At 38.3% G+C, this 27,591-nt stretch overlaps 2 protein-coding genes across 2 annotated transcripts; both read right to left on the bottom strand.

The window, feature by feature from the left end:
• Window positions 1–4,651: 4,651 nt before the first annotated feature.
• On the bottom strand, window positions 4,652–6,403 carry LOC143539891 (uncharacterized). Its single transcript, XM_077033077.1, has 2 exons — window positions 6,181–6,403; window positions 4,652–5,078 (listed from the first exon to the last, which is right to left on the bottom strand). Exons 1-2 carry the CDS (start codon window positions 6,360–6,362, stop codon window positions 4,892–4,894), a joined length of 369 nt encoding a protein of 122 aa, XP_076889192.1. The 5' UTR covers window positions 6,363–6,403; the 3' UTR covers window positions 4,652–4,891.
• Window positions 6,404–9,281: 2,878 nt separating this feature from the next.
• Window positions 9,282–11,303, bottom strand: LOC143539890 (1-aminocyclopropane-1-carboxylate synthase 7-like). The gene is made up of 4 exons (XM_077033076.1): window positions 10,844–11,303; window positions 10,530–10,658; window positions 10,270–10,430; window positions 9,282–10,179 (listed from the first exon to the last, which is right to left on the bottom strand). Exons 1-4 carry the CDS (start codon window positions 11,012–11,014, stop codon window positions 9,306–9,308), a joined length of 1,335 nt encoding a protein of 444 aa, XP_076889191.1. The 5' UTR covers window positions 11,015–11,303; the 3' UTR covers window positions 9,282–9,305.
• Between the last annotated feature and the right edge of the window lie 16,288 nt (window positions 11,304–27,591).

The raw sequence follows: 27,591 nt of genomic DNA, 5'->3' as shown, positions 1-27,591 counted from the left end.
CTTATTGTCTTGCTAGCTCCTTTTTTTTTGGTAATGAAGTTTGCTTTTCTAAAACAAAAAAAATATAGAATGCAAATTTCTAATCCTGATAAAAATTGTAGTAGATCTCCTTTTTTCTTTCTTTCTTTCTGTACTATCAACTTCGATTTAGTTTTATAAGATTTGATTGATAATTTTGGGTTTCGGAATGAATTGCAGATTGAGTTTAAATTTTTTCTTGTTTTATAGGAGCATCGATCGACCAAGGGATAGCATATGTGCTGATGGTGGTTGCATTGGCTTTAACTTACATCATTCACTAGATTTTGATTTTGGGGGTTTTTTGGCTGCAAATTTCTTATTATTTATTTTCAGGTTGACAACTTTTTTGGGATTATTTTATCATTCTAATTTATATTCTTTGGTATGTAAAGTTTATTTTTGCTATGATGATGCTGGATTTTATTGGATGCAAATTGTTTTTTCGTTGATTATGCTTTTCTGAAGAGAGAACTGTGGTTTTGGCCCAAGTTTGCAATTTCAGTCAAAATGTTTAAAGTTTGCTATTTCTGTCCGTAGGGTTTTATTTTTGTTGCAATTTCCTTCCAAGTGGTTAGCAAGGACGAAAATGAAACTCTATGAACAGAAATAGCAAATTTTTAAACTTTTGGACAGAAAATATTAAATTTGAACAAACATCCCGGACTCAAACCACACTTCTCAAAATTGGTAAAAAATGGAATCAGTTGTTTATGAATTTAAGTTGTACTTATGTAAAGGAGATCCAACGTAAATACGCTGATTATAGGACAACACCTTTAATTTGATGCAAATATAAAGAACGGAAAATGCAATTCACTCTAAATTGTAGGACGACACTAAGATTTTACCATATTTTCCAAGACTACCAATTCCAACAATGAATCGATTGTTGAATAAATAGTCATTTCTAATCGATGGAATTTAATTAATGTTGGAATAGTAATCGATAGACAGGGTTGGAATCGGAACGGAATATGTGACTTGAAAAACGAATTGGATAGGCAGCGACATTCATTGAATAGGCTAAGGCATAAGATATAATAATTGACTAGAATAGTTAGTCAAACGGGTTATTCGGGTTACCCGAAACCCATTAAAAAGTATGTGGTACTCGACTCGTATTAGTTCGGGTTGTACTCGGGTTTATTAGATCGGCTTTCATGACCACGGGCACTTTTGAATTCGAGTTAATAGTTATTCGTGTATGCTTTTGAGTTGTGGTTAAAAATGACACCCCTCTTATGAGAAAAATAAAAAAACTCTTTCTGTTCTACTCATAATTCAGAGGTGAATCATATAAGACCAAAAGTTGTGCTATCTTATGGACCTTAGTACCTAACATAGGCCACATCCTTCACGCACGTCAAGAGCACATTCAATGGCATCCTCTTAAATGAATAAAAAGTATCCGAATTAACAAAAGGCAAAATGAAAAAAATAAAAGTATATTAAAAAATAAGAGTTAAGCACTTTTTTCTCCCTTGTAATCAATGGACAAATGTACTTCGTATGATCGCATCTCATTTTTGAATTTAAGCAACCTACACCCCGATGTCAACACTTTCATCCACTTTTGAGTCCCTTAGTCTGTTAAATACGAATTTACCCGCAATTCTGTTAAATTACTACTAAGCATCGTTAACCCTTAATTTAAACCCCCAACAACCTCTCAATATATAAAAGAATAAAAGTACGAGTTCCCTTGACTGGCTTCGATAGGGTAGGTTCGTCATGCTCTTAACCACAACTTTAAAGCTTGGTTTATTGAAACTTCCTTTTTGGAGCTTTATGAACCAAGTTTCATTTTAAGAGTTTTTTTTTTCCTTTTCTTTTTCTTGTGGTGATGATCCATTGATTCTCTATAGATGTTACCTCAACAGCTTCATTCCATCAACTTCTTTAAGTGGCAACAAAATATTAGGTCAAAACTTAGGCTGAATATTGGCAGCTAGCTAACAAATTAAATTTGTAACTTCAAATGACGGTTTGTCTTGGTACCTGATCCTAACAATTTATCAGTGTATGAATGTTGAAAAAAAACTGTCGAGTCAGGTAACAAATTTCAAACATTTTCTCTTTAGGTTAAAAAAATGCATACGACGGTAATTATATAAGCTACGCCGAGACACAACTTGTTCTAAAAATTTAAAACTGCAAAATACGATAATTCATTTTATTTTTTAAATTAGACTTACTAAAGTAGGATTTAACTTAATAATTTGTCTTAGTAGCGGATCCTAACAATTTATCAGTTTCGGTTAATTTAGATAGATATTAATTGTGTATAGATTTATTCTGTTTCCTTATTTATCCTCTTTTCGGTTGTATTTTGTACTTCGTGTAGACCATTTATATTAGACTTCGTATATCATCCACAACCATATATCTTAAAGAAACTTTTAAAGCTTTATTAACTTTTATGTGTAATGTGTTTTTTTCTCTAATTTAACTCCCGGAACTCGAACGCCGGACCTTTAGCTGTTTAAGAAATTTTGTCATTGTTACTGGACCACCAACCACTAACATATCTTAATCGAATTATCAAAGCTTACAAAAATCACACATTTTAACACTTTGAAAAATCATTTAATAATTTTCAACCTAAGTCAATATATTCACATATAATTCTGAACTTTCAATAAATACATATGTAGGAAAGATACTTGTGAAAGTTTCCAACAATAAACATTTATGGAAAACATCTCTTTTCAAATTCACAACCAAATTTATCATCAATAAATTCACTTTTCAAAACCGAAATTTCTCATTTCTCATTTCTGTATCACAATGGTGCCATCTCAATCTAACACCACCACTCCAACGGTCTCTCCGCCCCCATCGACGCCCGAGATCGCTGATTTACTAAGATGCAATCACCAAACATTCTGTTACCGTTTTACAAGAAAGTTGAAACGGTATCTGGGATGTTTGAAGTCCAAAGATTCAAAGTGTTTAGAGACGAAGAACAATAAAGTTGTGGCGACAAGCAGTTGTAGCCATAGTATGACGTTGTCGCCGAATTATTATAGCGATATGAATCATGAAGAACGCGACGAGAAGCTTAAATCGGCTATTGTTTATTGTAAAAATTGAATTTATTAGTAATATCAAGCTATCTTCCGTTACTGTTATTTTAAGTTGTGGAAAATATTATGGAATATGCATGGTATCTTTGTTATGTGTCTTATCTTTTTGGTTTTGTTCATATTAAATTGGATTTTGGATGTTGTGATATACGCAAACATGTACACATACGTCGATCGATACTCGATACGTATAAGTTTTTTGTTTAAAAGATGTAAACAAAGGTTTAAATGAGCCGAGTCCATAGGTTGGGTGTTCATAGGTTTATTTTTTGGGTTATTCGGTTTAAACTGAATCTGATTTTGTAAAATCAACATAGAATTAGAAATTCAGTTTCGATTTAAAATCGAATTAAATCAAATTTGTAATTCGGGATTGGTTTGATTCGTGATATAACCCGAATAATGAACACAACATATTATTTTAGAAATAATTAAAATAATATAACTAAATAATATATTAATTTATAACTATAAATAAATAAAGAAACTGAATCGTGAGTTAAAACAACAATTATTTTGTATAGAAACTGAATCACGAGCCAAAACAACATATTATTTATATAGAAAATATAATACAATTATTTGATATATTTATTTATATATTTTTTAACCTTCTTGTTAATAAATACATTACTTAACAGGCATAATTATAATAAAATAACCAAGAAATTATTTTATAAGCATAGTAAATTAAGAAACTGAATAATAACTTATGCTTATTCACCCAAATATAGATTTATCCAGTAAACAAAATACAAAAATCAATAGAACCACAGTGAAACATTAAGTGAAATTGGATGTTATATAGAACGAGTATCAACATGTCTTAAAAACACGACACCAACGAAAAACAATTCGGTTAACCATTTCCTATGTCCTTAACCGTAACCTATGGTTATTCTCGTTTTCAAAACTGCTAAGCATGAGGCAGCGTGTTTGGAGAATCAGCACGTGCTCATTCCATTTGCCTTCGACACATTTGGATCCCTAGCTCCCGTGGCGGTCGCTTCTTGGAGCGGGTGCAGAAGGTGGTCCACAGTGACTCGCAGAGCCCGAGGAACCAAGGATTTATATTTAGTAGAATGGGCTTTGCGATTCAAAAGGGGATAGCGGCGCAGCTTGTTGCTCGCTTACCCATTATCCAGATGTAGCTCGGTTTGTGTTATATATAATAACTATTTGTAAAAAAAAAAAAAAAAAAAAAACTAACTGGTTTCTACTATACCAGTTAATAACTGATTTCAACCGATTAACCAGTTTCTATGTTTGTAATTGGTCCCTAACCTATGGTTGTTTTCGTTTCCAAACTGGCTTCTACTATACCAGTTAATAACCGGTTACAGTTTCCAGCCAACAGAGTCCATTGGCCTCTAATACAATATCGACTCAAAAAGACTACCCGATGCACACGAATAACACCTATGCGAGAAAAAAATGTAAGACACTGAGGACCGATTAAGTGATTAACAATAAATATAATCATAGATATAACAAAACCAAAATTTTGATATTAGTTACCATCAAGAAATAATAAATAACAAAACGACGAAAGTACCCTCTCGATTCAGCAACAGAAAACAAGTAATAACTCTTGTATGCCATTCTGCAGATACATTGATCAAACTAACAACAGCAGGAGCAGAGATTATTAACGCAACCGAATTACAACGAGCTTCAAAATTTCCAAGAAAGAATATTACATTGCATTTAGTTAAATCAAGTTTGATCATGAAACAGAAAACCCAAAACAGGGTTTTCTTTTATGTATAGCGAACGGTGAAAACTCAAACATGGTAGCCGGTGATTGTGAAACCTCTTCCGACAATCTCACCAGCACAAAACCATGCAAAGCATTCAATGCCAAACAGAGCGGCGATTCCCGCTTGTTCAACGTGCAAATCTTTCTTGTTTTTCCATAAATTCTTCACGTAGTCCAGTTCCTTCCAGAATGATTCGTTACGGCTAGGAAGGCTGCATACATAATCAATTACAAAACTCAGCTTGCTAAATAACACTGTAGTTTTATTTTTATAAGCTAATCGCAATGGGAACCATGAATCAAAATCTTTAAAAAAACAATTTAGGGTGTTGTATGCGTTTCGAATGAACTTTGGATGACTTTCAACTCGTTCACCTTTTAGCTATTTTTTTTTTTATTTGAGTCGTTTTGGATGAAAAGACGATCCAAAACAACTCCTTTATAAGTAGGCGAAACTGGCCTCTCTACTAGAAACTTAAACAATCCATCCAAAATGATTGTTTGCTTTTATAATGTTTAACCTTAAATGATATTCTTGTTTTTATATGACATGCAAACAAATTTCGGTATCAGCTAAGAGTTCATCGTTTGTTTGCTAATTGCTTCTAAAGTGCCACAAAGTCATAAACCAACTTGTAGAAATAATCCCTTAAAGATCTTAACAGAAATTGAAACAAATTGTTTGCGACCGAGAACTGCAGGCTAAAACTTTGCAATTTCAAAGGGATTTTCCTGATTTGCTTCGATACATCAAGCTTTTAGAAAAATTAAATTTAAGTTAACGTTATTGTGTGTTAACATACAATAGAGGTGCAAATGAACCGAGCCGCTCGCGAGCTACTCGAGGTGGCATTGATAATAAGCTCGAAATGAGCTGAGCTTTTTCGGGTTCAAGCCAAGCTTGAGCCTCAATCAAAGTTCGTAAAGTTATCGAGCCAGAGCTCGAGCCTATATGTTTTACCTTTTTTGGACTTCTATATTAATTTTTACACTGCACATCCATCCGAGCTTTGGCTCATTTCAGGTACTACACGAGCTCGAGCTGAGCTTTCGCTCGTTTAAGGTTTTTTCTCAAAACATACAAAAATAATTAAAAAAATGTAAATAAATTACTAATAAATAAAAACGAGCCGAGCATGAAAAAACAGCTCACGAGCCAAGCCCGAGCTTTAGAAACAAAGCTTGAAGCGAGCCGAGCTCGAGCCTAATCGAGCTCGGGCTAAGCTCGTTTACACCCGTTACTATGCCACCAAACAGAACATAAACAACTAGAAAGTGACAAGAAAACCAAGATATGGGACCCATAGAGTTAACCTGGCAAGACGCGTGTAGAACAACTGTTTGGCCAACTCATTGCACTTCTCAACAGTTGCAGGCTCTTGAACATATTGTTTGTTTTGCTCCATTAGCTGCTTGTAGTAAGCACTTCCGTGTTTGGATAAAAATTCTGATGCCTGACCGGCCTTCGATTGCAACTGCTTCAATCTTGCTGCCATCTTATCTGCAATTCACACTCAATTTTGTTATTTCATCGTCCAAACACGAAACAATAAACAGGTGATCTAATCAACAACACAAGGTATGATGAAACTGAATCCATGTTTAACATGTTATTTAAGTTTTAAACATAAACTGAGATTGAAATATTGCTGGGAACTCGTGCTAGATAACGCTTGGATAATCTGGGAGTCGTGAAACACTTTCAGATCAAAAAATATGCAATATTTATTGTGTCCCTATACTGATGGTGTCGTGTAACCTGTTTCTAAACAAGTCCGTGCTTGGAAAAAATGACACGATTGGTTATCGTGTTGTGTTCGTGTCTGGCACCACAAATAATCGTGTCTTGTCATGTTGTGTCTTACCTGCTATGCCAGCCCTACCCCCCCCCCCCCCCCCCGGAACCCCTGCCAAGGGATACCCCATTGCTTAGGGGATTCAATGAGCTGAAGATCATAATAAACTCAAACAAGTGTGCGCGGGGGTGCAAACGAGCCGAGCTCGCCTAGGCTCGATGATACAAACCCGTCTTAAGCTGAAGGGTCCAAGGGAGACAAATGGGTGAGGACACTGAATGGTCTACGTAACGTAACATATATTAATAAAATTGTGTCTATATAAGTGTTCATGCTTTAGTTTATGGATATCAATGTTTATGTTTATCAAATTAAGGGTTTTTATACCTTTTAAATCGGAGATCTAATCCCTCTCGAATCAGATTAACTGGAGACTAGCCCCTCTCGAATCGGGCCAACTATCCTTGTTCTTGTTTATTTTTATTAACTCAATATACTATTTTTGGGGTTCTATCACTTGAGCTTGGATCGTTTAACTTACACATAGCTCGAGCTCGGCTTGTTTAACTTACATATAGCTCGAGCTCGCTCGACTTGTTTTGATCTTTGTTTCTAAAGCTTGAGCTCGGCTCGTTTACTAGTTATTAAATAATTTATATATATTTATAATAAATTTTAATTATGTTTTTATATATAATATATATTAAATAGTTATCTTTCCATAACATTTTATAAAATCTATATAAATAACAGGCTCATTTAGGCTCATTTAGGCTGGTGAGCCGGCTCGAGCTCGATAAGTGAAGCTCGGGTTTGGGCTCGATTACTGAACGAGCTTAATTTAGACACGAGTTCAGGTTCGGGGTCGTTTAAGCTCCGCTCGATCGACGAGCCGATCTGGAGTAGCTCGCCTCGTTTGCACGCGCACCTCCTGAGAATTATTTGATGAATATTATATAACACACATTGGTCAAGAATTCAATCTAATTACACTAAATTATCCAGCAAATATGACAAGGATTAATTAAAACACTAAATCTCAAATCACTGACCAATTAAGTCAATTAAAGCAGCACAACAAAGCTGATTCAACAAGGTAATTAATCCTAAATCAAGATGATGATGATGATGATGATGATGATATGTATAATCAGTAGATCTCATCTAAGCAAGCAAATGGTACGTATTCAAAGTCAACTAAACACAAATACTACTAAAAATGTGGAAATTAGATCAGATGATGATGATGATGATGATGATGATGATGAAGTTATATACAAGTAGCATTTACCTCGGATCGATCTTATGTTTGCTACTCTCGCCGAACAACGTCTCCGACAGACACAGAAGCTTTTGACTTGTACGAGGTCAGAAACAAACAAACAAACAAACAAAGTCGTGTCTTAGTTAGTACTATTAAACCTCGTTTTTACACTTTTACTAGGTGAGATCATGGGGGTAAATCCAGATACTTTTGAGTTCTAATTTGTAAAAAGAGTTCGGCCAAGTCCGAGTTCGATTGGGCTCAAGTTCAGTTCAACTTGTTTAACGCACAAGCAGATTTTTTTTAACAGCAACTTTCATTAAACAAAGGCAAACTAGCAAAACACTAGCGACCAACAAACAAAACCATTAGAAAGAAAAAAATACACAAATCCTTCCAATTTAGCCCTTTAAACGAAGATATAATTTTTATCCAAAGAAACGCTAAAGATTTGATGTCGCCAAGCACTTTAGACGTCGTGGAGACTTTCTGATGAAAAATAACTTCGTTTCTTGAATTTTATATGCACCAACACGTCGTCATGATAATTGCCTCGTAACACCTTCTTTTTATTGCAAAGCAGGATTGATTAATGAATTATGAGCAAATCTCTAACCGAAAAGACGAAAATGAAAGGAATTTTACACCAAATACTAACAAGTAGATATCTTTGAGCTAAACGACCTTTGATATTATAAGTGTTAAAAGAGTAAATAAAGAAATAAAATAAGTATATTTGGCCGTCCTATACGTTTCCAAATTTTATATTTTACAAATGACTTAATTTGTAACAATAATAAAGAGAACTACATTTATTGTTATTGTTTATATTACTATATATATATATATACTCAAATGAATATGAATTATTTGTTCATGTAAATGATTTCTAGCTCTCAAGTGTTCGATGAGAGTAAGATCAACGAGCATGGCGTAATATAGTATAACCATGTTTATGTGTTATGTCATTGGATTTTAGACTTTTATAATTATTTAGTTAGTTGATTATATGGATGAGTTATTAGACTTGTTTTATGTAATAGTGGCGGTATATAGCAATAGTATGCTGTAACTTTTATAAAATTACTAGTTTAAGACCCGTGTAAATGTATACTTCAGTATTTCGTATTTTCTTTATGGATCAACTTGATCCCTTCTCTATATTTTTGTTACACAAGATATTGAGAAATTTTGATAGTTTAAAGAAAGTTACATCCATAGAAATGTAACAATCATCTTAGATACAATCGGATTACAATTACACATGTAATTAAAAAACAAATTCCACTTTTCATGTGTATTCTCATGATTTGCACAAGAGAAAAATATATAAATAATAAAAAGCTAATTAATCCTTAATTACCTTTAAAAGTATAGAACTAATACAATAAACTCATTTCTTCATTTCTTCTTTTATCCATAAACTCATGCAACCTTCTAAGTGCAACTTCAAGTGTCTCTTCACTCATGTTTGCAAAACAAACCCTAAACCAACCAGGCTCCGAGCATCGGCAAGAGCTTCCCGGCGATATATTTAGCCGCACTTCGTCCATTATCGTCTTCCATATCTCGAGTTCGCTTTCTCTTGTTGCTTCCTTTAAATAAGGACTCAAGTTCATCCAACAAAACAACCCGGCATTCCCTTTCAAACACTCGATTCCCGCTTTCTTTAACCCGTTAACGATCATTTCATATCGTTTCCTCAATCTTTCTCGGTTGATTTTTATATATTTTTCTGTAAACTCCTTGTTTGATAACATGGACGCCAACAAAAACTGTGTTTGTGATGATATTAAGGTGAAACTCGACATGCGTCGGGCGGTTGTAACCACTTGGTCGTTGTAAGAGTACACGGTCCCAACGCGGAAGCCTGGGAGGCCGAGATCTTTAGAAAGACTATACACAATGTGACACCGTTCTGCGTCTTGATAGTTTCTTGATTCCAGGATTTCTGCTATGCTGGCGAATTCGTCAGCATGAAATGCAGATCCTGAATAGATTTCGTCCGAGACTAAATGAATATTTTTTCTCGTGACGAAATCCAGGATCTGTTCTAGAACTTTCCGTTGGATGGTTGCACCCAACGGATTTGAGGGGTTTGTTATTAAAACCCCTTGTACTTTCATGCCCATGGATCTTGCATGATCATATGCAGATTCCAGGGCTTCGGGAGTGATTTGGAAATTGTTCGAGCTCTCGCAATGGATTGGAACGATTTCCACACCCGTTCTCCATCTCAAGTCACGATCGAATCTGAAACATTCAAGAAATGTCATGTTAATAAAACATGCATACATATATTATTAACAACATACTTCAGGATGATAAAGAAAACATCCGTACCCTGGATAGTAGGGAGTTGGGACGAGCAACGCGTCACCGGGGTTCGCTAAGATGAAGGTTAAAAGCTCGTTGGCAGCGGTTGCACCCGCGGTCAACACGACTCTTTTGGGGTTAAATTTTGCTTTACCTCCCCTTACTTGTTCCATAAAACTTGCCATGGCCTATAAAACAATCAAATATAAACTAGTTAAGACTTTTTGAACCATGATGAACAATGCTAGAATGTACTTCACATTTTGTTAAAAGAGTATTATTATTACCTTTCTGAAAGCTAGAAGCCCATGATAATCTTGAAACAAAGCATTTTCTCTAAAACCAGACACTTTTTTACCCCAACTTGTTGCTTCTTGATGTGATTCCAAGTATTCTTCAAGCAAATCGAACGAAACCTGTTTAAGAAAACCGAAACCCACGAACCAATATTAGTCATGTATGTCCATGCACATAATGTAATTATAAAGTTCTGATGGGACACACCAGTACTAATCGACAAAACTGTCACGAACTGATATAGTCATAAGTCATGACATATTACTAATATGTCATGCATGTCATGTCATGTAGTGAAATTTACCTGGTTTTCAGCTAAGCCCATTTGTATAACTCCAGAAGGGTTATGTATTTCATGATATGGGTTTTCATCATATGCCTTCCATCCAGCAAAATATGGTGAGTTTTCTCCATGTGTTTCTGAAACAGCAATCTTTGATAACCCTACAGTTGGTTGAACAATATCTATTGCCATTTGCACAACTGTTTTGTTGCAAACAACTGTTATGACTTATTAGTGTGTGTGTTTTTTTAGTTGATGAAACCTTTCCAAACAACTCTATTTATATATGGAGGTGGTTTATCCTTCCCAGAGCACAAATTATTAAATCCAAATGAGAGTTTATATGATTATTTGTACAATGTGTGTTGAGAGTTGTAAAGTTATGTGGTTTGGATGGTCCTGCATTAAAACAAATTGTGTGTATAAGAGAAAGTGTATTTTAAATTAGCTAAGGGACCAATGATTGAATAACTTTATATAATAAGTTTGGATTATCAAAAGTCACCTTTTTATAAAATTGTAATATGTATTTTATTTCTGGTGACAACTGTTTGGTCTAGCCATTTCCAATTTGACCAACTCCAAATTTTGCAATTTGCCACCATTCCTAAATTATGTACAAAATGATTAAATATGTGTTATTGTTTTCATTTTATTTATACTGTAGTTAAAAGTATATTATTAAAATATTATATACTAAAGCACCTTTACCAACATATAAATTTATCTACAATCACCGAACGTATATTCAGTATTCACTAACGGATCACCGACCTAATACACGATAATAAAACTCAGACAGATTTAACGAAATATCACGTTGACTTATCACTTGGATGAATTACCAATGGATGTTTTTATCAATTAAGTTTTTAGGGTCTTTTGCTAACATTTCGTTTCACCAACGTAGATCAGAAAAAAAAACATAGGTAATTCTTGTTTTTAATGGTGGTGAAACTCGTTTTTCTAGTAGTGATATACAATAGCAATATTTATGTATAACGCCTAAAAGGTATTAAAAAGTACTTAATTAAGTTTATTGGTTTATGTATACATACATGTATGTACAATGTGTAAGTGTATCTGTATATATCTACCATACTTTAGGTGTATGACTAGATGTAGCCATGTAGATGTAGGGGTTGAGATTCCTTTGTTATGTATGTGATGATCTTTCAACTAAAAAATCCAAATAAATTAAATAAAAAAATGAAATTAAAAATGTGGAATTTGTCTAATTAAAAAACATATCATGAGATTTACGAATCGTATTGACGTGGGTTTGATATGATGAAGATCCATGTGCAATTAGATCCCAACCAGCTGCAGATTTGCAATGGTCTTGATTAGATTTGATCAAGAAAAATAACCCAACAAATTTATAAAAGTTGTTATAATATATATATGTGGTATTTTTTTATATTAGTTGTTTGGCTCTAACCATACTTTTAAGATGCTTTTGTTTAAAAAAACGAGTTAAATGTATATATGTTTATACTTCATCATTGTATTTGCCAATACTTAAGCTGCTTTATAGATTGTTAGAAATTTAGATGTTTAATTGTTTATGTATATATCAAATTAAAAATGCATCACCACAAAAATATATATAAAAAAAACTTTTTCAGGAAAATTATATGTATCAATAATGCATCTACACATCCTATCTTTGTCTTTGATGGTACATCTTAGTGGTAAAGGTGTGTGTCGCACAACCAAAAATTCGAGGGTTCAAATCATACATGATGTACTTATATAGATTACGGTATATTTATCATATAAATACTAAGATTTTTGTTAAAGAAAACATATTCTATCTTTACAGACAGATAAATATGTGCTTAAATGTCCTCTACTCCATGTAAACGTTTGCATGTCATAATTTATTTTGGTTATGTTTACCAATTACTATGCGGAGCGGTAAAAATCATAAAGAAAATCAAATGATCGCAAATTAATTTGAAAGATGTTCATCATATATTATATTTTAATCGGATTTGATATAAACATAACCCGTCCGGTACATTTATGGCGGACATTAGGTTTGACAATGTTTTAAAACGATTATGAATTTAAATAGTAACTATTAAATTCGTATTGTACTGCTTGGTTTATAATAGTAACTATGACATTGAAGTCTTTAAATAAAGAGACATAAGTTTGATGTATGGGTTGCAAGCTTGACCTTGGGGTTCAGTTTTTTCTTCTTTTTTTTATTGGCAAATATTTATAAAACCATTTTCATTTACTATGAGATTTGAAACTTCGTCGTTTGAAAGGAACTTCATCTTAGCAAAATCTTGATTCCATAAGAATATAAGCCCTTTGAAAATACGGATATTTATTATCTATATATATTACTATTATACATTGTTTTATTGAATTAGCCTACTAAAGTATGGAACTATGGATGATGCGAACATGTGAATCAAAGTTAACCCCTTTTAATTAGTGCTTCTTTTGGAACTATGAATATTTTTTTATCTATATCACACACTGTTTTATTTGGTTTCCTTCTAATCCAATCATTAGATTATAGTTGATGTTAATGATTGGTTCATGTGCATATATAGCTGATTAATTAGGATTATCCGTGCTTCTTAGAGCTACTAATTAATAATAGCTAGCATCTCTCTAATCAAAGTCAACATTTTGTTTTCTAATTGTCACTCATGACTATTAATACTAGTATATGACTGATTATAAAAAATTGTAAGGAATTGGATTAGGAAAAATTGATATTTTAATAATTTAAACTATTATCAATTAGGCAATGTTAATCCCAACAAATAATTTTACTATGGAAAATTCAACTTTCAGTTATGTTACTAATAACAATCTCAGTCTAACGAATCCTTAACTCCGTTTATTTTTTATGGCATGGCCAGTGATCTAACAATAATATGTATGTATGTATGTTTAGTAATTATGCTAATTTATCATTATGATCGTAAAATTATGATATCTGACTTTCTTATTTTACTTCCATTGCTAGTCGTCTCTTGTCTAAACCTATAGGTAAATGGTTGCGTCACATGTCACAACTCTTTGAACCCAATATTTATTTTCTAACCATATTGAGTATTAGATATTTAAATAAAACATAACATATTAAATAAAATATTTATATGAGATATATTTTATTTCAATTATATCAAATTATTAGTCAGTAATTTATACACAATTAAATATTGTTTTATAATGGCTTATTGGATTTAAATACTCTTTAACTTTCAATTTATTTTCTTCTATTACTTCGCTTTCAAACTTCAAGAACATGATGTTTTATAATACTGGGATTTCCATTGCGGCATCTTTAGTTTTATCAACGTTTCGATACAAATAATGGTACCCCTTTTAACGCTTAACAGGCCACAACATGACGGTCCCGCGACAAAGTGCGGGTTCTAAATACTAGTGTGGTTTTAACTTCGGTACAATAACACACATAACACACGTCATCGTAACCGACCGAATTCGGCTCGACTTACCGACTCAATGCTTGGGGCCGGCAACACTTGGGTTTTACCATCGTTCGAGTTTACTAACATGTCCGGTGCAGCACGCCGGGTAAAAAGCTAGTTATTATATATTCACAATGTGTCATCTCGACTTTATAAGCTTAAAACCGTATAAGTTGGAGTTTACTATCTTGTTTTATTTGTTCTATTGTTTATGGATAGAATAGTATAATTTGATTAGAAGGAAGTGACATGTGTGACTTTTTGAATTTTGATACAAGCCTAAAAGTCCAAATTATCCATATAATTTTCTTCTTGTGGGGCCGTCTAATCCCAAAGTTATAAGAAAAGGTAAATTTTTACTACATTTCAATCTAACACCTATTTAATTTAACCGCTTAAACAAACCAAATCAGTGGTGTCACAACAACTATTAAATAACATTCGGTGAATATGGGTTTTTTTAGGAATACCTTAATTAAACTCTAAAGCCAACGTGAGTCTGGTTAAAAAACATAGTTTGGTCATAGTGGGGCAGCGTGGCTCAATCTCCAAAATTGAAGAGTATGATAACCTAACATACTAGAAAGTCGTCGTTTCAAATAATAATAATAATAATAATAATAATAATAATAATAATACAAATCAGTGAGTTTAATGGAGACAAAGAAAATGGTGTTTGCTGTAATAAAATTGCACTAACGTAGTTGAATGCTTGAATTAATCAAACATTAGCAAGACATGTTTGATATAGTTACCAACTCATGTTGTTAAAAAGGACCAATTCATGTTCCTTCAATACTGCTTTGAGTTCTTGTTTGTTTTTTACCTAGACAAACTTAAAAAATCCTCCAATAAGGTTGGAGCAGGACAAATGTTGTTGTCACTAATGTTACTTCTCATTTTTCTCCTCTTATGTCATGTAATGTGGTACACCATAAATAATAGATATAGTGAAGAGGTAGGTCCCAGCAGAGCCCAGTTGGACCCGCAAGACTCACCTTAAACAGGGACGTCTGCGCAGAGACCAACTGGATCCGCAGGACCAACCATGCTCAGAGAAGTGACGTCCTTACGCGCAGTATGCAAGCTGGTCCCGCAGGAAATGCCTCCCATGGTGAAGGACTCCGCCTGTTCCCGCAGCCTCGGATACAAGCCATGAGGGAAGGCCACCCGCGCAGCATGGCTACACGCACAAGGCACTTAGCTCTCAATCGTTCAGTGTCACCTGAAGGAATGAGCCAAGCCGGGAGCAATCCCGCACAGAGGCGGGAGGGGGAATACTCCCGCCCAAATAAGCCAGTCCGTATACTGAAGGATCTTTTACTGTACCTGACGAGGTATGGGCAAAAGATCTGATCAGAGATGCGACAGCTCACTGACAGCAGCATGGCAGACAGCACGCCACAGCACTGTGACCAATAGCCGCCGCCTACCCACCAACTCCTGCCATACCACGTGCCTAGCCTGTAGTTGGCAGAAGAGGAAGAGTGCACGACACGCCTGCTCTGTGTCAGCCGCTACCTATCCACCACTCACAGGCAGGGCACGTGCATAGGTTACAGTTGGTAGCGTGTTGGGCCGGCTAAACCCCTTGGAAACCTACCTTCGGCTATAAATACCACAAATGGTATGATCATCATATCTTATCATATTATCATCATATATACCTGATATCTGCTCTAGCAATCTCTTAATATACTTTTATATTTAAAGAGCAATCTAGTCTGATTCTCACGCCGGAGGGTGGTCACAAGGAGGAACCCCCCCCTTCTCAGTGACGAGCTCACGGTGTCTGTTTTGCAGGGTATCAGAAGAACCATCTTCCAAGGGTCTAACCCCTCGTGGGAAACATCTCTCCAACCCCCAGGTTAACAGTAACCTGCCCGGGGTCCGGTTAGTGTTTCTTCATTGGCGCCATCCGTGCATAAAGCTAGAACTACAATTTTCTCCAGTTTTTTCAAAACTTTATACAAAAGATGGTTAGAGAAATTCCGGTAACCACAACCCCAGCTATTGGGGGGAATACCGGCAACACAGTTTTTACAAACACTACTCCGGCTACCGAAGCCGGAGCAAGTGAAGTAAATTTTACGAACACTACCCCACTTACTAAAGCAGGGGCAAGTGCAGTAAATGACCGCCTACTGGGATCCACCGATACCCAGTTTGAAAAACGAAGACTCCCCCGCCAGACTCTCGACGAAGTCAAGGCATGGGCGGAGGCACGACAAAAGGAATTCCAGGCTGAGTTGAACGAACGCTTGCGTTCCGTGCAACAGGCCGACGAATTCGAATACTGGGAGGATGACTCGGAGGAATCCGACTCCGACGCGAACCCTCGTCATAAGGCAAAAGGGAAGCGTAAAGAAACGGAAACCCAACCGAAAAGGCATTTTGGACAAGCCTTCAAACCAAAAAGCATAGATGGAAGTCCACGAGACTTCTCTAAAACGTTCAGACCAAACGTTACAAATGCAGGAACGTCCAAATTTGCAAGGGACATTGCTGAAGCAATTGCCCCGAAAAGTGCTAAACAAATGCCTAACATAGGCACATATGACGGCCTATCTGATCCAGACGATCATTTGAACAGGTTCATAGCGGGGGCAACCGTTAGCAATTGGACGGAACCCACGTGGTGTTACATGTTCCAAATGACGCTGGTGGGGGCTGCTAGGGCTTGGTTTGATCGTTTACCGGTTAACCACATTTACGACTGGGCAGACTTCCAGCAGAAGTTTAGCCAACACTTCAGCCAGCAGCGAAAGTATACCGAGGAGCAATGGACAATCCTCAAATGCACACGGGAAGAAGATGAATCTCTGCCAAACTTCATCACTCGCTTCAACTCAAAGAAGTTAAGTTTGGGCAAGATCAGCGAGGATCTTGTTCGCGCAGCCTTCATCCAGGGCGCGCAAGACCCAGAGCTTATCCGCACCCTAACGGGTAAAGATGGAATGCCATCCACATGGGATGGCATCATGACAGCAGCCAAACGCTATGCGGAAACGGAGAAGCAACTGGGTAGAGACCTTCCGCAGAACACAAACCTTTACACCCAGAGGACGAGAGAGGACAACGTCCTCACCGCCCGGTTGAACAAAAAACGGAAGCAAGGCATTTGGCAGTCAAGGGTAAACTTTGACACCTCATCCGGCTTACAACACCGATTGGGTGAAAGGGATAATGTAAAGCCGCACCGGAACCCCAGATGGACGCCACTTACCAAAAGCGTCACTGACATATTTGCTACTGAAGAGCTCCCATGGCCAAAGCCTCCAGAAATCAGACATCGTCACGATGCTGATCGGAGCAAGTACTGTGATTATCACAGAACAAAAGGCCACAACACTGAAGAATGCATAGACGTAAAAGACATGGTCGAAACATTCGTCAGAGATGGGACGCTCGCGCACCTCGTGGCGAAATAAAAGCTAAGCAGGCAGGCAGGTGCGTGTGGAACCACGGCTGGGGTAAACACGAATAAAAAATCAGCTTCAATAGACTACATGCTGCGTAAAGAACGAGATCCCGAAACAGGTGCGTGTCGGCTCGATGGCGCTCCCATCCCAACATGGAAGGGAGCTCATTTACACAGTTTGCATGTAAATCAATTCCAATTTGTAAAGAAAAGGCCAAGAGCCACTTCTAATGGAAATGATTCTCTCTAGAACATCGAAGCTGATGATTTTACATTTATACTTTTCTGGACACTAATATGCCGGTTTTCACCGCATAATTACGTGAAGTCATTGCATGGGAAGGCGGTCCTACCCGCACGAACCCAATAACGTAACAAACCTTCACGCAGGTCAGTTGAAGGGGAAAAAATTCAGCACCCAAAAATGAAAGTGCCGGTCTATCCGCATGAATCATTAAGGAAACTGGATAATAACCTGTCAACAACCGCGCGTCGAACGGTTAAAACTATCCAACACTGGACGACATTCATATTACGTGAAGTCGTTGCGTGGGAAGGCGGTCTTACCCGCACGAACCCAATAACGTGGCAAACCTTCACGCAGGTCAGTTGAAGGAGTTCATCCCATTAAATGAAAGTGCCGGTCTATCCCGCATGAATCATTCGAAGGAACTGCACCAACAACCGCGCGTCGAACGGTTCAAAACAAAATTCTTAAAAAGATGAGAAACCTACACGCAGGTCAGATAAGGGTAAAGTTCTGCCATCCTACTAAGTGCAAGTGACGGTTCTACCCGCACAATCACGAAAGAGGAAGCAAAACTTCACACCTATTATCAACCACGTTCAAAGGTTAACTTATCCTAAAAAAAAATAAGAAAAACCAGCACGCAGGTTAGATAAAAATTAAAGTTTAGCCATCCTACCAAGTGCAAGTGACGGTTCTACCCGCACAATCACGAAGGAGGAAGCGAAACTTTAACCCACTATCAACCACGTTCAAAGGTTCTTACTCTGAACACTTGGAAAATTGCTAATTTAAACATGCAAGTAATAAGTTTATAAAGCAAGGAACCCAAAGAAGGAAATAACAGTCTTATACGCAAAAAGATTAATATTTCAATGATGTATTACAACAGTGGCCGGGTAACTACCCGCCTAAAAGAAATCTATACAAAGCTAAGTCTATCCTAGCGGTGGGAAGAGATCTTCAGGATCAGGCTTCAGGGCCACCTCCGCTTGGACCAGCACCGTCTGAGCGTGGCTGCCCAAGGAAAGCCTTAAGGATGTTTAGCCCATCATCAGCAGCAGCAGCCTCATTCACCTTCTCCACCACTGGATGCGGGAAGGCAGCGTACTGGTTCACAGCTTGGTCATAAGCAGCTTCAGTATTAACATTGAATAAAGGGAAGTTGGAGGGCGGAAAGCCTCTCTCAGCAAACCCTAGACCAAGCAGGAAGCCAGTCTTCTCCCCATCCTCATGAGAAGCGTTGAGGGCTGCGCTCATCGCATCGTCATAAGAGGTCTCTGAAAGGGCCCGACGCGCAACCTACAAAAGAATACAAGTTAGAACATTTTCTAATTACAAGTAGAAAAGAGAGAAAAAAAGAGGATACCTGAGGCAACGCTTCTCGAAGTAGCCATTGGAGGGTAGCTTGCACTTCGTCACGGGCGCGTTCGGCTTCGCTTTGGTTCAGATTGGCAAGTAATACTTCCTTTGCGGCAGCCTCTTCGACGCCCTTAAGCTTCCGCTCGGTTTGGTCAAGCACCCCCCTCTGGTCAAGAATCTCTTGCAGCTTCTTGGCGTCTTCCATTGCCAAGGCGTCATGAGCATGCTGAAGAGCCTTTAATTTGCATTTAAGCTGCTCATTCTCTTCGCGAAGTGGCTCAGCAACAGCTTCAGCCTTGGCAGCCCTCTCAGTTGAGTTTCGCGCAGTCTCCTTGGCCAGCCGAAGCTGTTCATTCACAGCTTGGGCAGCCTTGGAGCGGGCCTCGAGTCGCGCCTGGACTTCAACCTCGAGGGCCTTGAATGCCTTCTCCTTCTCGGCTGCGGCAGCGGCCAACTGCCGGTTCTCCTCCCGAAGAGCCCGCGCTTCAGATACATCTTTGGCGCGAGCTGCTTTTAACTTGTCGTTTTCACGACAAAGCAGCTCGACGCGGGGCTGCGTCCGGGCCTGGAGAACCCGAAGCTCATTGGTTAGCCTACCCTCTTGGTAGCTAGCCATGGCTTCCCCCAACGCACCATGAGGAGCAGCGTGGCGAGCCCAGTCCACGCACTCCACAGGGGTACGAAGGGTTGTTCCTCGGCGTATGTTCCATCTTGGAACGTACACTTCATTGGAATCCGACACTGCAAAAGAAACAAAGGCAGTTAGGAAAAGATGATAAAAATATATAAGGGAAAAAAGAACCCTACGTACCTGTAGGGTCAATAACAGGCCGATAGCCGCCAAACCCATCACCTGAACCTAAAGGAAATCCATCCAACAGGTCAGGCAGACGGGAAGGTGGCATAGATCGGCGGGAAGCCTGGCGCATACCTGATGGTCCGGCCGTCGGTGCCGGTGGCGCAGGTATAGTGGCAGCCGCTGTGGTAGCCATGTTTGGCGCCACCTCCTCAGCAACAGTAACCGCCGGCTCCGTGAAAGATGCTGTAAAAATTGCACTCACGGCCGGCGGAGACACCTTCTCAGCTGGAACAGCCTCAGGAAGGCTGGAACCAGCGGAAGCAGGCGTAGACGCCTGGGTCGACGCCTCGGGAAGGCTGACCGAGCCTACCGTCATTGGCGGGGGAACACTTGCTCCAACTCCACCCTGGAATGCGTCAACATCCACACCTGCACAAGCAAAAGTGTTAGAAAAATTTGTTTGAAACAACAAATTTAGACAAGAATTATGGGGGTACTCACGGGGTTTCTTGAGCTTGAACGCACGGACGAGCGGGGGCGAACCCGATGGAGCCGGCCTCTTGACACCGGTAACCGTCGTCGTCGCTGCCTCCCCGGAGGTAACACCTGCAGCCTCCGGAGCGGTGGTCTCCTCACCACCGGGCTTCCCCGCAACCTCTGCATTATCTGACTCCGAGTCAGATAGGACTACCGGGTCGGTCGTAGAGGCCACCTTCTCCTTGCCCTTCCCGACGGCAGCCTTTTTCTTCCGCACCAGTGGAGGACCTTCTGCGAATTCCTCAGAAGAAGAAATGTCATGAACTCCAGCAGCAGGCACAGCATTGACAGGTTCAGGGTAGAAGATAGGCTTACCTGGCCGTCGGTGGCTCAGGATCTCTTGGCCTGGCGGGTAAACCTCCACGAACCGACCCGCGGTCTGCTCTAAGATGGGCAACTCGTTCTCATCCAGAGCACGAGTACCCATCCGCGCGGGACCATCTTCCTCCCGCGGGTTCAGGAGCGACTGAAGATCGTTCCCCTCTGAAATCAACAAGAAAGTTAGTAAAAATCGAAGTCAGCAAAATGAAACAAGACGTACCATAAGGGACAGAGTTCGAACCATATTCAAGGACGATCGGAACCTTATCCACATTCGCCGCCTTCCACACCCGGCTCATCCCCAACATCACCATCGCCGACTCCGGAAAACGGAAAACCGGGGACTGGACCCGGGAAATCTTCGAGAACCATTCCGCCTCCTCGTAGTTGAGGGCGGGAAGGTTCGGAAGCGCCTGGCCATTCTTGAACTTCATGGCGATGGGGATGGCGCGAGCGGATATGAAGAAGAACTCTCTTCTCCATGAGCGAAGACTCCGCTCGGTGGTACAAATCTTCAAACCCTTGATACGGGTTGTAAGAGTGTACCACCCTTGGATGCACCTCCATGTATAGAAGGTCATCAGGCGATCAACGAGGGGCTCAAGGCCCAGTATCCGGCACACCCACTCAAAGTGCCGGACCTTGGCAATGGCCATGGGGTGCACCTCTGTCAGGTGCACACCGTGCCTCTCTAGGACACGGTACACAAACTTTGTCAACGGAAACCTAAGGTTCCCGTAGACAAAGAATGCAGCATAAACCCCGATCTTGCCACTAGGGGCATCGTACACAGTATGGTGGGGTTCAGGAAACTCAGGCTCGAGAGACTCGAGCATGAACTTCCTGATGATATACTGGTACAGATCGACAGGAAGAGAGCACTGGCATTCGCCAGCAGTCTTCTGGTCATCAGCATCATGAGAAGACATGGTGGAAGAAAGACGAAAAGAGATTTCAGGGTAAAGCTTTACTGAACAGAAAAATTCGCCGGAAATTACTTGAGAAGAAGAGATGAAAGTGGAAAGTGTGAATTGCAAATAACCCTCTCCCCCTTTATATAGTAATCGCAATTAATGCGGTGAATTTAATGCGGAGGAGAGAGAAATCAAATGTGCAATGAAACTATGACACGTGGCAAAAAGCAAGCTGGCAACAGCTGTTGAAAGGACGTGTGCCAGTAATTTCGCGGCCACGCGCCCGAAAAATCGCTCCCACGCGCCTGAAAAAGCGACTGGAATGACCATGTTCTGTCACGTCACCATAACTTCCTGCACGTCCTGACACAGTCAGAAGAAACCGTCGCACGACGTTTCAAAGGTTTGGACTTATCTTTTCACCAACCTTTCGAATTTCAAAATTCAAAATTTAAAAAGAAGCGGGAAAATACCCCCTTACCTTGGCGAACAAGTAACCATAAGACGGATGCGGGTACAGTGTTAAGGCAAAACCCTTCACATACCTAGCACCCGCAGGGAATTGAAGCCAAGAAAACCTTGGCGAACAAGTAACCATAAGACGGATGCGGGTACAGTGTAAAGGCAAAACCCTTCACATACCTAGCACCCGCAGGGAATTGAAGCCAAGAAAACCTTGGCGAACAAGTAACCATAAGACGGATGCGGGTACAGTGTTAACGCAAAACCCTTCACATACCTAGCACCCGCAGGGAATTGAAGCCAAGTACCTCGGCAACCAAGTAACTATAAGACAGGTGCGGGTACAGTGTAAAGGCAAAACCCTTCACATACCTAGCACCCGCAGGGAATTGACGCCAGGAATACCTTGAGAGTAAAGTAACCGTAAGACGAGCGCAGGTACAGTGTTAAGGCAAAACCCTTCACATACCTAGCGCTCCGCTGGGAATTGAAACCAAGAAGGATCTTCTGGGCAATGCTTGCGGAAACGGAAATAGCATCCCCGCATAGCGGGAACATCGAGAACTACGTTGTTTGAAGCTCCAGGATGGAATTGGTGGTCTTAACATAATTGATCACTATGTTCAAAACTACCAAAACCTCATGGAAAATACATACAACTGGGACTCAATGCTCCTGACTTGCGAGGAGGTTACAGACCTACCCGCATCATACCCAAAGACCAAGCAGGAAACTCGGGCATTTCTGCAAGTGACAAGGACTTCCGCGGAAAGAATCCCCATGGAAAACCTTACAAAACCCTTTTCAAAACCCTTTGCTCAAGTCCAAAAGTTCACCTCACTTCATTAAACACTCATGAGAAGAACATTGGACTGGGGGGACTTGAAGAGGTAGGTCCCAGCAGAGCCCAGTTGGACCCGCAAGACTCACCTTAAACAGGGACGTCTGCGCAGAGACCAACTGGATCCGCAGGACCAACCATGCTCAGAGAAGTGACGTCCTTACGCGCAGTATGCAAGCTGGTCCCGCAGGAAATGCCTCCCATGGTGAAGGACTCCGCCTGTTCCCGCAGCCTCGGATACAAGCCATGAGGGAAGGCCACCCGCGCAGCATGGCTACACGCACAAGGCACTTAGCTCTCAATCGTTCAGTCACCTGAAGGAATGAGCCAAGCCGGGAGCAATCCCGCACAGAGGCGGGAGGGGGAATACTCCCGCCCAAATAAGCCAGTCCGTATACTGAAGGATCTTTTACTGTACCTGACGAGGTATGGGCAAAAGATCTGATCAGAGATGCGACAGCTCACTGACAGCAGCATGGCAGACAGCACGCCACAGCACTGTGACCAATAGCCGCCGCCTACCCACCAACTCCTGCCATACCACGTGCCTAGCCTGTAGTTGGCAGAAGAGGAAGAGTGCACGACACGCCTGCTCTGTGTCAGCCGCTACCTATCCACCACTCACAGGCAGGGCACGTGCATAGGTTACAGTTGGTAGCGTGTTGGGCCGGCTAAACCCCTTGGAAACCTACCTTCGGCTATAAATACCACAAATGGTATGATCATCATATCTTATCATATTATCATCATATATACCTGATATCTGCTCTAGCAATCTCTTAATATACTTTTATATTTAAAGAGCAATCTAGTCTGATTCTCACGCCGGAGGGTGGTCACAAGGAGGAACCCCCCCCTTCTCAGTGACGAGCTCACGGTGTCTGTTTTGCAGGGTATCAGAAGAACCATCTTCCAAGGGTCTAACCCCTCGTGGGAAACATCTCTCCAACCCCCAGGTTAACAGTAACCTGCCCGGGGTCCGGTTAGTGTTTCTTCATATAGCCAACAAAAAGCCTTAGCAAGAACGCGGTACTTGCCATTCCTCAAAACACGGTGGTTCTAATAATCTTCTTGAATGTATATATATCATCATACAAGATTTGGATTTATTCAGGTACAATGGATCTTATGGATTAGGATGACACGTATGATGCATAAACGTCATGTTGTAATGATGAAGTTATACATGATTTGTGTCCATAGTTAGCTTCAATCCTAAAGCTTTTATAATTGTTTACATTAACCATGTGTAGGAGATCACAATCTATATGTGTGTGTTAACATAAAAGACTAAATTATTCATATTATCAGGAATATTGAGTTTGTGGTAACTCACGACAGCTCTTTGAATATTATTAAGAACGAAAACCACATAAAAAACAATAACCCTAAGCCATCTATAATAATACTCACACTCAAAACACATAATAAAATAAACTTATATTTTATCTATAGCTATAACAATTATCTCCACAAAATACGCTAACTAGCTAATCTGTTATCTATTCTTTATCTCCTTTTATCTTTAAACTCTTATTTAATTCGCCCATTATACTTCTTAGTTGTTTATATATGAAATCAAGATGTTTTATCCTTAAAGATCGCGTGTGTTTAAAAATACTTTGATAGCCTATTAATGGTTGTTAAGACCCTAAACTATTAACAATATCAAGATCAGTGAGACTCCTATAAAATGTAAATTCCTTTAAGATGTTTTATCGTTAATTCGATGGTATTAAATAAAATTTGTTTAAAATATAAAGTAAATTAAAAATTGGGAAAAGAGAATATACGTAATAAGTATAAAATATAGATTACGTGTTTTAATTGCGTATTTAATTGACCTAAACCGACATTAATGTATGTTTACTAACCTTGTACCCTAAGATGATGGCAAAAAACATGTTAGCAGATATTCATGCAGGCCAAATGGCCCAAGATTTATGTAACATATATTTTGTTTTTTCTTAATTGATACTAAGAAAAAACAATAAGAACAGACGGTTGAATATTCGATTTATTGACGTAGTTCAAATATTTTGTTCCAGGAGTAAATGATATATTTGTTATCAACTCAACCGAACATGATAATATTAAAATATTAATGGTGCGTTTAGGTGTAAACTATAAAGTGTGTTCACGATAAATGATTAAAGAAAAATATGATATCATAAAACACATTCAAATATGCCTTTTCTATAAAAAGTTATCATAAATGAAAACAAGGTTCCCTTAAGAGTTTTTCCTGTTTAACGGCGTGGGTTTCAATCTCAATCATGTGTTATGTTTCCGTGTTTAAGCTTGGGTGAAGCACTACTGAGTAGATTAGGTCTCACGACATCGAACCCCTTAAAAGTTTTTCAGGAGTTTAGCCAAATGTTCATTACTCAATAATAATAATAATAATAATAATAATAATAATAATAAATATTCTAAACATTATTATAAGCCTTTTCCCTTAAAAACTACTTATCACAGCTATGAGTCTATGACCTTAATTCACGGGCATAGAATTAGAGATGGGAAATGAACTCGAACCGGATATGCATACTCGAATATATATTTGGGACGGAAATTCATATACGTGATTGGTTTTAGTAGAGTCTCCGAGTAAGAACTCGAATGCAATATGCATACTCGATCCAGTTACACGAAACATCAAACATATGTTAACCCAAACATATGCTTAAAACAATTTATCTCTGTTTTTCTTTTTCCTTGGCAATAGAGTTATCTGTTGATTCACTATATTTTTGTTTTTATATTTCTAATTTCTTAGGCTAATAAAATTATATAAAAATTAAAGGTATGCCCCAAAGGTTAGTTTTTAACACATAACTATACTTAATACATAAGGTCCTCTCGACGACTTTGAGACCGGTTATGGTATACAATCTTACAATCAAGTATGTTATTGTCTACCAACACACCCGTCACAAACCCATTCCATTGTCATCCTTATCAGGAGTGTTGTTCGGATCATTTAATCGGATTTTTGATAGATCAGTATATTTAAAGTTTAAACCTTACAAATACTATTAATCCGAAATCATGTATAGGTTTTTTTTTCCTTTTCTTTTTCACCGTGTGTATGGGTGCCGTTCAAATTATTTTATCAGGACTCTGATAGAAAGACACTGATAAATATTTCTCTACAGATGTTAATGAAAGGTACCATGTTAATCACAACAGTTGGAATTGTGTTTAACAAACACTATTAAAATTATAATAAGAGGCAAGTAGAATATTATTAATATTATTAAAAAAAGAAGTTTGCCGTGGGAGACAAATAAGCCGACAGAATCAGCATCAAGAATTGCATTTGGAGGTTAAAAGCCTTAACAGGCTGAAATTGAGTGGTGCAACACCATCCACCCTTCTCCGTATCTATTTAGATCTCACCCGTTGATTAGTATAACCACCACTTGTTTTTATTTTAGTTTTTATTTGTTTTTTAGTTTTTAAAAAATAAAAAACAGTTTTGTTAAATATGTTTTAGTTTGGATATTTAATAGAAGTAAATGATTTTTTTATTGAACAACCAACGAATCGTTCAAGTGAGTTACTGGCTAAATTCACTGTATCGAGATCCACTCGTCTTTCAGTCCAAGAAAAAGCCTCATCTAAGGCCAACGGCAGTAGACACTCGCTCGAAGACACGACAAGTGTAAAGAGAGGTCTAAGAATTAGTTTAATCCATTTCAAATTTTAAATGTAACTTACCTATTTACAAATTATTTTTGGCAACGTTAACAGATTTTTTATAATTGTTTCAATTGCTAATTTTATCATTTAATATAATATAACTAGACATATATATTATGAAAATCTTACAAATTGTATAGGAAATTTAAACATTACTTAATTTTATATTATAAATTGATACATTTGTTATAATAAGTTTTAATAGGTTTATACATCTGTAAATGTTTTTGTCATGTTACAACATGTTTACTAGTTCTTGTGGTATACGTGTCTAGTCATGTTGGGTCTTACGTTTTTTAAAACTTGTATTCATAATAGAATTATTGTCCCTTGTGTATATGCATGTGCATACACTTGTTCACTGATGCACATAACCTTTTGTTGAAAGTAGGTGACATAACAAGTTTACAAATGTCTTTTTTATATTTTTTTTTTCGTATATTTTATTAATAAAATACACTCTTAAAATAAGTGAATAACTTGACAAACTACCTACATGATTGGACTTCCTTGACAAAATTAACTCACAAATATATATTTTTTGAAGTTAAGAATGAAAGATAAAAGTTGTTAATATGTTAATTTTTTAACGGTCAACGAATCTTTCAAATGAGTTATTGATTAAATTCATGACATCAGGAATTTCTGAATCGACGAAAACTCTCACATAAGGCCAAAGCCAGTGAACACTCGCTC

This window comes from Bidens hawaiensis, unplaced genomic scaffold (assembly GCF_021521415.1).
Source record: "Bidens hawaiensis isolate Kalapana, Puna unplaced genomic scaffold, B.hawaiensis_p1.1 tig00012085_1, whole genome shotgun sequence".
NCBI classification, from domain to species: Eukaryota; Viridiplantae; Streptophyta; class Magnoliopsida; order Asterales; family Asteraceae; genus Bidens; species Bidens hawaiensis.
This window is presented reverse-complemented; position numbering and strand designations above follow the sequence as displayed.